The 13431-nt window shown below is 39.0% G+C and overlaps 1 protein-coding gene across 1 annotated transcript in view; it reads left to right on the top strand.

Annotated features, from left to right (window-relative positions):
- Window positions 1-11371, top strand: part of LOC127651619 (zinc finger CCHC domain-containing protein 7-like) — a 73030-nt gene extending 61659 nt beyond the window's left edge. The window contains exons 7-9 of the mRNA XM_052137544.1: window positions 6835-6930; window positions 7053-7170; window positions 9355-11371. Coding sequence (XP_051993504.1) covers window positions 6835-6930; window positions 7053-7170; window positions 9355-9923 — 783 coding nt within the window. The 3' untranslated portion in view covers window positions 9924-11371. The remainder of the gene's footprint in view (window positions 1-6834; window positions 6931-7052; window positions 7171-9354) is intronic.
- Window positions 11372-13431: the final 2060 nt, after the last annotated feature.

The raw sequence follows: 13431 nt of genomic DNA, 5'->3' as shown, positions 1-13431 counted from the left end.
CGAAAACCATCGCCACTGCAATAGAAAAGGGCTACTTCGAATACAAGCAACAAAATTAATTTATTTTGGGTCTTTAATTTAAAATGCAAAAGGAGAATGAGGTGGGGGAGCCATTATGGATCTAATATCCCACTTGTCCCTCTCTCGCTCGCTAGACATAGGTGATTGTGGTTTCTTTATCCATACTAAAACTCATCTATTAAATGGCCATCTTTTGTGGAACATCATATTTTAAATGCATATCTGGTTAAAATTGTGAAAATATACATATTCTGTTTATTTTCTCTCTCTCTTCTTGGTGTGGGGGGTTCTGTAACATATGCAGAATGCACCTCAAATCTCCCACCTCTCCCTAATCCACCAAGCACACAAAGACTGTTTACACTGTATGTGCATGTTTGAATTGTGATTGCACTGGAAACAGTTTGAATTGATGTGGGTTTAAGGATTAAGGTTGTGTCTGCCTGTAGCTAAAGTGGTGAAGGACTGTTGCCTGGACATGTGTGTGCGGTGTGTTTTATTTGTTTTTATATGTGATTGTGTGTAACTAGGTGCTCTTCCTTCAACTCATGAGTCTGAGTTAATTTGTTCGCTACACAAAAGAGAGCATTCTACATTCGATAAATGAAGGTTTGTGGGGCGATATGAGTAGAGGACTTTTTAACCCTCCTTTCGGAATCTGCATAAACCTCCTGCTTTCTCGGATCAGTTTTGACCCTGTGGAATTCAAGCTTCTAAATCATTCATAATTCGATGCTTTTCATCTAAAAATATATTGTAACCATTAATAAGTTCATAATTGTATCTAAATATAATCAGCAGTTACAGAAATACTCAAACCAGCCCATCTGGCACCAACAATCATCCATGTGATTATCTAATCAGCCAATTTGTGGCAACAGTGCCGTGCATAAAATCATGCAGATACGGGTCAGGAGCTTCAGTTAATGTTCACATCAACCATCAGAATGGGGGGAAAAAGTGGTCTCAGTGATTTGGACCATGGCATGATTGTTGGTGCCAGATGGGCTTGTTTGAGTATTTCAGTAACTGCTGATCTCCTGGGATTTTCCACACACAACAGTGTCTAGAATTTACTCAGAATGGAGCCAAAAACATAAAAACATCCGGAGAGCGCCAGTTCTGCTGACAGAAATGCCTTGTTGATGAGAGAGTTCAGCAGAGAATGGCCAGACTGGTTTGAACTGACAAAGTCTACGGTAACTCGGATAACCACTCTGTACAATTGTGGTGAGAAGAATAACATCTCTGAATGCTGTTCTGAGATGCATATTGGCGCTGTTTTGGTGGCACAAGGGGGACCTACACAATAGTAGGCAGGCGGTTTTAATGTTGTGGCTGATCGGTGTATTTTAGGTGCTGTAAATGGTCACCATTTCTTTTCTGTTTTGAAAAGAACGTAAAAGAAACACATTTACTACTTCATTTCAAAGAACTTTTGAGTGTAACAAATAACAAAAAGAAAATGTATTCCATGTATAGTCTCTTCATTATTATGAGGTCATAACTGCATGTAATGATAATACAAGATAATACAACACTAAGTGTGGGATACTATTAGCAATAGGCTACTGCTAAAATACCAACATGATTCACTTTAAAATAACATAAATTGAAAACCTCTGTTTTCCATTTAGGCCTATTCTTCTGATGAGTTATGATGACTTTTGATATTTAAAGTGGAAAAAGCTACACTTAATGTAAAATGGCGAACCATAACTTACCCTATTGCACAAATATTTCTGTCTACGAGTGTGTGTGTGTGTGTGTGTGTGTGTGTGTGTGTGTGTCTGTGTGTGTGTGTGTGTGTGAGAGAGAGAGAATATGCCCCCTGATTCTTGGCCGTGAAACACAAACATATCAGAAGCCACCCTCTGCCCTGATAATCCTTTCAGATAGAGGTGATACACACATTGAAGAGAGGTAATTAATATAGGACCACAGAGCAGCTCATATGCACAGAGGAATGGATGAAGGAGGGGTCGCCACTGTCTTCTCTTTTTTTGTTCCCCTTCGGTCCGCTGCATTCGAGCAAGAGTGCGATAACAGGAGCTCAAGGTCAGGGGAGGGGGCACAGTGTGCCTGTGTGTAAAGGAGGGAGGGTCTTCCCATACACCAATTTGCATACAATATTAGCAGGGCTGAAGGAAACGGCAATGGGGGGAAAAAAATTGCTTGTTAGACTGGTGAAAGTTCAGCAGGGGGAAGAAACAGAGGTCAAAAGATAAAGAGATGTAAAAAAGAAACACAAGTAGAGAAGAGAAATTGAAAGGGGGTTACACGGTAAAAAAACTAAAAAATCCAAAGCAATGTAAGCAGTAATGGTTCTCTCAATGACAGTAACATTTCTTTGTTTAGTTGATCTGAATTTAAGTAAATGTACAAATACTTGTAGAGAGAACTACACAATTTTTATTTTGGCACCATTTGCCTCTGAAGATAGAGGTATGTCCTGCAAGGCAGTAGGTACAATTGTTTAAAGTCTGCATGCAACAGAAGTTGCGATGACTTCCATATTATGACATATTTCCGAGTGAAACGGCTTATCGAACTAGAACAAATGTAGGGCTGGGACTTGATTTTATCCATTGGTTGTTGATTGGATTGTGAAAAGTGCCCGTTGCATTCCGGAGTGGTGGCAGATGTGAATCCGAGTTTGCAGTGGATACAAACATACACCCCTTCCACCGTGCTGCTCGAGCCAGAGCCGGTAATCCTGAAATTGAATCGTGAAAACACATTGATGATCAAAATGACAACATAAATGCACAAGCACATTGCGGACGTTGCTTACGATGAAGCTGTAGCTGAAAAACAAGTGAGTAAAAGATAACCATATTTTAATGTTTTGAATCACAATACGCTAAATAAAAAGGACAAAGACAATTATATAAATAAACTCCAGAGGCATCTGAAGCATTGTATTCATTAGTGATCACCTCAGCAATTCAGGTGTAAAATATCTCGAACATATTCGCAAATTCGCTGTTATTCCACCTCATTCGAAATGTAAATTCATGAAAAGATTTATTTATTCATGTTGCAATGTACACCAATCAGCCACAATGTTAAAACCACCTACCTAATATTGTGTAGGTCCCCCTCATGCTGCCAAAACAGCGCCAACCCCGCATCATAGTATAGCGTTCTGAGATTATCTGAGATTATGTTATTCTTCTCACCACAATTGTACAGAGCAGTTATCCGAGTTACCATAGACTTTGTCAGTTCAAACCAGTCTGGCCATTCTCTGTTGACCTCTCTCATCAACAAGACTGGATGTTTTTTGTTTTTGGCACCATTCTGAGTAAATTCTTGAGACCGTTGTGCACGAAAATCCCAGGAGATCACCAGTTCCAGAAATACTCAAACCAGCCTGTCTGGCACCAACGAACATGCCATGCTCCAAATCACTGAGATTAAAATGTTCCCCATTCTGATGGTTGATGTGAACATTAACTGGATCTCCTGACCCGCATCTGAATGATTTTATGCACTGCACTGCTGCCACATGATTGGCTGATTAGATAATCGCATGGATGATAGTTGGTGCCATTTTCATGCACAACAGTCTCTAGAATTTACTCTGACTGGTGCTAAAAACAAAAAACCATCCAGTGAGAGGCAGTTCTGCTGATGGAAATGTCTTGTTCATGAGAGGGGTCAACAGAGAATGGTTGGTGCTGTTTTGGCGTCACGAGGGGGACCTACACAATGTTAGGCAGGTGGCTTTAATGTTGTGGCTGATTGGTGTATGCTGGGAATACATTCTTTAATATGAAATTAATTCAGACCACTCTGTTTGGCTAGTTGGGACAACATTTGGGGGAATATTGTTGGTCTAACGTGTTTTTATACAGTGTAGATGCAAAGTAATTCAATTTTTGAATTTCTTTGACTCCAAAAATCTCACAAGATGGATAAAATGCCATTTTCATAAAAATCCTCTTAATGATTACAGTTCAAACATTTCCATTTAATGATTCTTTTAACACTTTAAATATGAAATGTATTTCTTATTGCAGTTACAGCAACTGATGTATAATCGTTTTTGATTCACAAAAGCCAACTCTTTAGAGTTATTCTTCATTAGTCAGCCGCACTACACTGGTCAAGCTGTGTGTTTTTGATTCACTAAAAAGAACTGGCACATAAATGTCATTTGTTTGGAAATCAGACTACACTGCTCGGGCTGTTTCGTGCTGTAGATTCAAAAGAACCGGCTCATAAGAGTCAATCGTTCAGGAATTGGAAAACACGGGTCGCTGTGTGCTTTATACTGTAAATTTAGCAGCACTGCTAAATCAAATCTCATTTAATCAGAACTAATTTTCATGATCCTGCGGTGGTGTTGAGTGGTTTCCATAGTGTTGCCAGGGCGTTTCTGTGTGGTTGCTTGCTGGGCAAAGTCACATAAGCCCACCCTCAACTCTCTACAATATTCTAGTCTCCAGATATTCGTCGGGTCCTTTCTTCAGTGTTCAATTTGGGGATATTTTTCACCCGCCCAACAAAAAGTCTGACCACTTAGAAAAGTAATAGCACACCACTCTATACCAGGCCACACAATTTGGTTTTCTCGTGGGATGCAGTTCAAGTTATGCAATGACGTTTAATACTTAGGGTTAGGGTTTTGTTCAAGTAGTGGTGCTTACAAAGAAAGGACATAGAAAGGCAAGGGGTTAGAGCAGTTGATGTAGGGGCAAGTGTTTTGGGTTTGGGGGGTTAGAGAGTGAGAGAGAAGGATGGGCGTCTGGGGGGTAACCGGTGGTGTCTTTGTGATGGAGATGGAGCAGTTTTCAGCGCTGAGCTGATAATGACCAAAGGTTCTAATAGCATTCACCCCTCCACCCTTTAACCACTCAAGCGGAAAACGGACAGAAAGAAAGAGAGAGGGAGTGTGTGGAATGGAGGAAGATACATTTAAAATATGACGTGGTGGGACCGCGTGTGTCCCGGCTTATTGAAAATGAGTGTGTGTATGTCTCAACGCCCCCTTGAGGAGACATTAAAAGACAATATGTGTGTTATTTTGTGGCACACACACACACACACACTCGCAAACGCAGTCAGCTTACTCTCTTTATCGTGCTGTATTTACAAAGTGCGATGGAGCGTGAAACGCCTTTGGGCTCCTTGGGACCAGATGGAAAAACGCACACACATACACACACTCCAAAGGCGGCCTTATCACCAGCGCATTACTGGGATTTATTGATACCCTCAGTAATCACTCCCTTATATCACCTCAAAGAAAAGAAAAAATATACAGATTATATGAATGTCTGGGAGAAAGAGTGGATGATGGGAGAATGGAGGTCATCATTCACTGGTGAGATGGGAAATGTAAGTGAGGTTTATAATAATAGCATCAAGTGAAAGGAAGTGAGTGAAGTCGAGTAATGTAACGCAGGTAATCGGCTGCCGCTGATACACAGCTACACAAATGGCACAGCTGTGTGACTGAGGTGCATTCAAACTCTTAACATAAACCGTGTTGTGTGTATATATATATATATATATATATATATATATATATATATATATATATATATATATATATATATATATATATATATATTGCATGAAAATTGGTAATAATCATCTACTGACCCTCCTGACAAAAATTTATCAAAAGAGTTTCGATACTTGAAATCGTCCAGAAGACATAAGCGATGCAATTCCTCTGGTGTTACGTACTTTGATTCATTGATCAATGTCTAATATCTAATAACGCAAAGTCCAAACATAAAGAAACCCAGAACACAGTCAACAGACCATGTTTAGGATGCATGAAAATGTTTGTACAATTGTACCTACAGGGGGGTGCTACAACTAAAAAGAATGTAATAACTCCGCAGTCATTTGATCGACAAAGTTCAAATGAAATATGCACCTTCTTTGGTTCAAGTGCTAACATATCCTTAACATATCGATTTAAAATATCAAAATATCAGCTCCTAATAACTTTAATCATGAATGGCCGATGGTTATGAAACGTATTATACACAAGAAGGGTCTCTACACGAAGCTGCGTCTCAAATTTTGTGAGAATCGGCCACACGGTGGCGCTATAGTGAACAAATTTGTGTTTTTGCTAATAACTCTGGAACCGTATAAGCTAGAATAATTTTTTAAGGCTTCTCCATCTTCTTCAGTGCCCCCCAATCATATGTGCACATTGATTTCCATTTCTGCATTAAAATGTTTCATCCACTTTTTCAAACTCATCTTAGGCCGTTTCCTCGATTTGTACGAAATTTAGCATACATCATCTACGGACCCTATTGACAAAAGTTTATCAAAAGATTTCTGATTTGTTAATTCAAACATTAACAAAACTTAAAACACATGGACATCAAATTGGATTATTTTTGTCATTTTTCCATACATGCTTGGCCACCGATTATTGCCGCTTGCGGCTGTATTTGAGAAATGGGGTTGCTCTATAGAATAGATCATATTATAAGGATGTAATGGTAAAAATATATATATATGTATTTTTTTTTGTATTGGAAAAGATTGGCAGAGATATTTATTAAATGAAAAGTGTTGATAAAAATTCACCTGACATTTTCAGGAGAGAATTCATTTGAAGAATGTGGCCCGTAAAATTATTAACCAAATAAGCGGGTTTGAGCACTCATAAGAGGAGTGGCAACTCTCATTTAGCTGCAGTGTAGGCCTACTATATACTGTAGGTGATCTTTCTGAAGTTATATGTTGGACAGTGTCTATTTAGTGGTTGGAACTCAGTCCTTTTTCTCTCCTGATCGATCACAGCTAAGTATGTAACTCTCTGTCTCGATGTAGACCACGCTGGGACCCATCTGTAAGGCCAGTGATCCAGAGGCTTGCAAGACCCCCTCCTACTGCTACAACTGCTCAAAGAAAGGACACTTAGGTTATGTAAGTGAACGATCAGCTTCATCATTTTAAACTAAGTTTTGCGTTCCTGTCCTGAACAACCCAGAAAGATTCCTATGGCCTCATTAATATATATGATATGTTAAAATGTGTTTATACCGCAGGAATGCTCTGAGAGGAGAATGTATAAAGGAACATATCCCACCCTGCCATTTGTTTCCTATTACGACAAGATGAATGACATCAAGTGCCGGGACCGTCGGATTGAAAAGAAGGCCAAAGGTTTGTTAAATTTTTTTCTTATTAGTTCTCGATCTGTAGCACCGGTTTGTTGCCTCTTGAGGCCTCATTTACACCTGTATTCAAGGGATTGTTAATCCAAAAATGGTAATAATCTCACCCAAACTCTTATGACTTTCTTTCTTCTGCGGAACACAAATGAAGATATTTTTAAAAACATATGAGGTGTTTTTGTCCATAAAACAGTAAGTCAGTGGGGTCCAAAACTTTCAAGCTCCAAAAAGGACATAAAGTCAGCATTAAATTAATTCATGAAACTGGAGTGATTTAATCGTTAATGTCCCTTTTTGGAGCTTGAAAGCTTTGGACCCTATTGATTTGCATTGCATAAATAACGTATTTAAATGTTGACGGTCAAGACTACATGTAAAACCTTAACTAATATGACATTACAGTGTGTTCTCAATGACTTCATGCCTCATTCTATGTGTAGAATTCGCACAGGATCAGTAAAAGAAACTGTTTTAACCATTTGTTGAAGATTTAAAGTAATATATGCTGTAGGTCAGGGGTCGGCAACCACTGGCACGCCAGCAACGGCAAGAGAGAAGTAGACTATAGTCAGGGCCATACGTTCGTACATGCTGTATGCTTGCTTTGTTCCCAGGGCAGTTTGCGTTTAATGACTTCAAAGAATCAATATTTGCGTATACTCTCGGTATACCCACTTGTTTTGCTGCTTCAGAAGCCCATAATCTACTGTCGTGTTAGTTTCCCTTTAACTGTATTGGGTGCTGTTTTATGAAACTGGAGATTCATTGTTGTAATTGGTGCATTATAACTTGAATTCTACCATTCCCCGCCCCTGACAACTGCATCATCGACTGAGGGAATTTATGAGAGTGAGTCACCCTCAAGCTGAAGCAGTATCAGGTAAAATGTATTAAATTAATATAAGGAATCGTCTCGTAATTAAGGGAAAAAATGTGTTCCGTATGAAATCCATACACAATGCCGCTTTTCCCGTATTTTAGCGTCACACACCCAAACTGCTGAGAATGTTTCACAAATCGAGAGAAATGGACCTGAAACACACACCTTTTGCGTGAGTTGTGCGAGATATCAGATGTTGCTTTCCATGGACGCTACACTTGACAGAAACGGCTGGGGGAAAGATCAGTGACAATCAGTGGATGTCTTCTGTCGTTATAATTTTGTCAAAATCATATAGTATTCGAGTGCATGTTAATTGTTTCCCACCACTGGGATTTTAAAGCGCCAGTAAATGCCCCTATTCATAACATGCCATTACATTTTATGTAATGGCATGTTGACCGAGCTCCATGTCACACCCACCGATGATGTGGACCAATGGCAGCCAGTACAAAGTTTGCCTGAAAATTCATGCTGGCTCGCGGTTACAAACCGCAGAAACAAACTCAAAAACACGTTCGATTTGGCCAGATTTTATTATAAATTATGTTGCACCCATTCGTTCTTCGATTTCGTATGAAGGAAGGCTAGGGCCTAGGGATAGCTCACCCAAAAATTAAAATTCTCACCTTCAGGATATCCCAGATGTGTAGGATTTTCTTTCTTCAGCAGAACACGTTTGAAGAAAAAAAGATGAATATTTAAGCTCAGTAGGCCCTTACAATACAAGTGGATAGTGATCCGACTTTTAAAGCGTCAAAAATCACAGACAGTCAGCATACACGTCATCCATACAAGTCCACAAGAGACACAATCACTTTTGGTGCGAAAAAGATCAATATTCGAGTACTTTTTAACTTTAAATCATCGCTTCCGTTAAGCTTTACGAGAGGGTGGAGTCCAAGCGGTATTTGTGTTGCCACGATACAGACGTAATCTCACTTTTTTCTCTCAGTTGAGAAATCCAGAATAAGCACACAAACACACCTTTGTGAGTAAAGTAATCGATAAATACAGATCTAAGCCAAAACCAACCAAGCTAATGTACAGCGTTCCTCCTCATCACTTGTAAACAGCGCTGACTAAAGGAGTGGTGGTGGTAGCGTAGTGGGCTAAAGCACTTAACTGTTAATCAGAAGGTTGCTGGTTCGATCCCCACAGCCACCACCATTGTGTCCTTGAGCAAGACACTTAACTCCAGGTTGCTCCGGGGGGGATCGTCCCTGTAATAAGTGCACTGTAAGTCGCTGTATGATCAGTCCAAGTCTTTATTCTTTTATGTGTCTTTTCCAGAACTGCTGGAAGCTGTATTGATTAAGCAAGATCAACCGCCCAGGAAGAAACAGAAAACCAGCTACAGACAGTCCCCGTATACCCCCACCACTCACGCAAACAACTCACACAAGCCGAAGAGACGCATCGCTCACACGCCCAAACACCATCCACAGGCACACAAACAGAACACACACTTGCATTTCAAGCAGGGCTCAAAAACACCGGGGACTGGTGGCAAGTACATCCCTCAGAGTGCATTCACACCCCAAGAGCAAGGCAAGAATAAAAACCGAAGACAAAAGAAGAAAAATAACAAAATGGCTGCACCTTTATGTAGAGACGAAGATGCAGACTTTCCAAGAGGTGGCCAGAACAGTCCTCACACTTCAGGGGTTCGCCAATCACCTCAGAACGCTCATAAAAAGCCAGATTTGCTCTTTGGAATGAGAAAGAACAATACAGGGAATAGAGAGAAAAGCAAAAAAAAGATGAGGAGACTCAGAAATAAGCAAAGAAAAGAAGCAAAAGATTCTGCCATGTATCCATCTGATGAAAACCTTTTTCTGATCAAACAAAAGCAAAGATAAAAACAAAAACAACATTTGCCTAATTGTGTGTACACTCATTGGGGAAGAATGCACGTGTGTTTGGCTGTCAGTGAGAAGGTGATTCTCTCAAATGTGTATCACACCCTACTGGCTATTTCCAAAAAGATCTGTTTTGCTCCACCTTCTTCCATCCACATGGTTTCATTATTTATTAAGGCACATTTAGTCTTTATTTGTTGTGAAAAGTCGAAAGCAAATCAGTCCTTTCTACCCTAATACAGAGGTAGATTGCAGCTATTGAATATTGTTGGATGTAACGATCATCTCTGATTTTAGAGAATTTGAAGGCGTACTACACACATACAGTAAATTAAGCAAATGTATGCATGTGCATATTTTAAACCCACTGTGTTCAAGACTGAAGAGGGTCATGCTGACAATTTAATTTCCTCTTACAAAGAATTGATAGAGAGTTCATTAATGCCCACCCCTCAGCAGAGCACAGCAAAATTACATAAGCAAGGCTGGACCCACTTTATATTAGGTGTCTTTTACTACTATGTACTTAAAGGAATGTTCCGGGTCCAATACCAGTTGAGCTCAAGCGACAGCATTTGTGCCATAATGTTGATTACCACAAAAATACATTTCGACTCGTACCAACTTCATTAGCATGACTATGTAATGTCTACAAACCCTAAAATGACCCATTTGAACAACTTTACAGCTCAAACAATACATGAGTTTTAGGGTCACACTGTAACCTCGATTTTTGCTTTTTTTTAAAGAAAAGGAGGAACAAGTCCTAATACATTTTTGTGGTAATATACATTGAGCCACAAATGCTGTCGACTGACCTTAACTTGTATTGAACCTGGAATATTCCTTTAAACATTTAAGTGTTATTGCTTTGTACTTGCATCTAAATGTCCTGCATTTAATTACATCTAACCCAACCCCTAACCCCTACTCCTAAACCTACTCCTACCTCAACCTCAGTAGCAAGCAGCAATGGGAATCTTGTGAGAATTTTGCAAAACAACATGTAGTTACACAATGCATTTATTGTATTGGATGTATTTTAATGTTGGTACATAGTAGTTAAAGACACCTAATATAAAATGGGACCACGGTACTTACACAGGAACTATACAGTTGAATATGTTTGGCAAATAGTTGGTGTTTTAGTGTTAAAGTCCCGCTTGTACTTAGATTTTTCTAAATCTTTTATGTACATGTTTATTTTGTGAAGTCTTGATTAAAGTCAGTTTGCTTTGATGTTCTGTTTGAGACTGTATTTTGTCGAGAAACAGAACATTTATTTTTTTTTGCGCCATGGCCTCATTTACTGTATCCCAGTGCTTGTATTTATTAACATCTTTTTAACGAACATCCAGTTTTTTAGGTTTTTAATGCCTGATCCCCATAGAGATGCCTGGTGACCTGGCAAATGCATGGCACAAGGATGTAAATAAAGAAATACTAAACCCTGTGTACTGAACTAAGTTTCAGAATGTCTTACTTTCAGACAAAAATGTGTTCTGCACCTTCGTTTACTTTCCCCTGGCTATGCTCTTGAGCACCAGGTGTTGTATTTAAGGCTGGTCATTTAAAGACAAACAAATGAAAGGCACCAAACAGCTGGTTAAGGGGTTAAACTATTGCCATTTGATTTTCTCTTTAAGATACTACATAGTTTTTTCTGTATAACTGGTGGCGGACCACCTCAACAGTGAAACGAAGAATTCAGACCACATATCACACCAAACATTTGGGAAACCACCAACTTTCTCGAACAATTATTAACAAAACGTTATTAGTGTAATTAATGAATGAATGAATTTAGCAAATTTTATTTAAGTAAACCAAATGTCCACTAGCTAAGAAGTTGGACCGAACACTTATTAACACTGAAGAAGAAAAAAATAAAGCATCACAATTAATCACTGTCAATAATAATTAAGGTCTATTTGGTAATCAATCAATTCCCAGAACCACTATTCTATATAATTAATATTTTCCTTTTTATAGATTATTTTTGTGTATAGGCACAATGTGTGGCATCATATTGTCTCGAGTCTGGTTCAGAATTTCAGAGCGGTCCAGATTTGCTCAGTTGGTCTATGCATCTGTACCGGTAATGTTGTTCTGCTCCACAGGACCATCTGTGGGTGGACATTTATTTAAAAGTGTTTGCTTGCTTTTATTGTCTCAAATCTTTCAACAGTAAAACAGGGGAGATGATTCTTTAGCCAAAATAAAATCCAACACCAAACATGGCAGTCAGACCCAGATGCAGAAAGAAAGATTTTTATTTTTTTTCTGCAGACAGAATGTAAACTCGAGGTTCCCCCAGAGCTTGGCTAGAGATGTAGCGCGATGAAAATGAAAAATAACATACTGGCACTATTGAGCTCAGTTACGAGTCAGACATGACACACATATTTATCTCTCATGATTCACACAGATTTGCTCTGACTAACGCTTTAGAAGTGATTAATCCTCCATTTTACTGGCATAGCTGGCTGCAAAACATTCCCAGCAATGTGTCATTACACTAGCTAAACATAACTTACAAAACAGATTAATTTGCATCCACTTGCACTGGGGGACAACATTACTGGTTTAATAATAGTAAATAAAATAATTTTGCAGTAAAAATATTTGCTTTGCTTCTGTTTAAGCTATTTTTAGGGCTTGGCACTATGAAAACATGATTATCGAATGTCTACTTATTATTTTCAAAATCAAAATGTGATTCTAATTTACAAAGTGGACAAAAATGCCATTATATATTCAGAGCAACTATCAATAAAGATAGCTGAAACATAAGCAAAGTAAATATCATTATTGCACATTTCTTTTTAAACCAATAGTTTTGGCTCCTTTTGTAAGTGAATGCCTATAAATCTACAATATATCAAGCTGTCAACCCAACAAGTTGTTTTGTTCAAGCACCAATCCAAAACCTAAACCCAAAAATCGAATTGGTTGATAGGATATTTTTATGGAGGGACAAGGATGATAATCACAGTTGGTAGATCAGCTCAATGAAGCACATGGAACCAATGTATAAGCAGTACATTGTAACTCTAAAGAATTTATTATATGGGCGTTTTGCTGCCAAAAACACTAAAGACAAAACATATGGTCAGTTGAAGACTGTGTAAGTCTTGCATTGATTTATCAAAACTTTTGGTTTGAAAGGTTGGTTATATTTGGTTCACTATTCATAAAGTATCACTCTTTTTTAACCCCTTTTCTCCCTAATTTGGAGAGCCCAATTCCCACTACTTAGTAGGTCCTCATGGTGGCGCAGTTACTCACTTCAATCCTGGTGGCGGAGGACAAGATTCAGTTGCTTCTGAGACAGTAAATCTGCGTGGCTCGCTGTGAATGACACCGCGGAGACTCACAGCATGTGGAGGCTCATGCTACTCTCCGCAATCCACGCACAACTTGCCACATGCCCCATTGAGAGCGAGAACCGTGAGGAAGTTAGCCCATGTGACTACCCTCCCTAGCAACTGGGCCAATTTGGTTGCTT

Source organism: Xyrauchen texanus, chromosome 11 (genome assembly GCF_025860055.1).
Source record: "Xyrauchen texanus isolate HMW12.3.18 chromosome 11, RBS_HiC_50CHRs, whole genome shotgun sequence".
Lineage (NCBI taxonomy): Eukaryota > Metazoa > Chordata > Actinopteri > Cypriniformes > Catostomidae > Xyrauchen > Xyrauchen texanus.
This window is presented reverse-complemented; position numbering and strand designations above follow the sequence as displayed.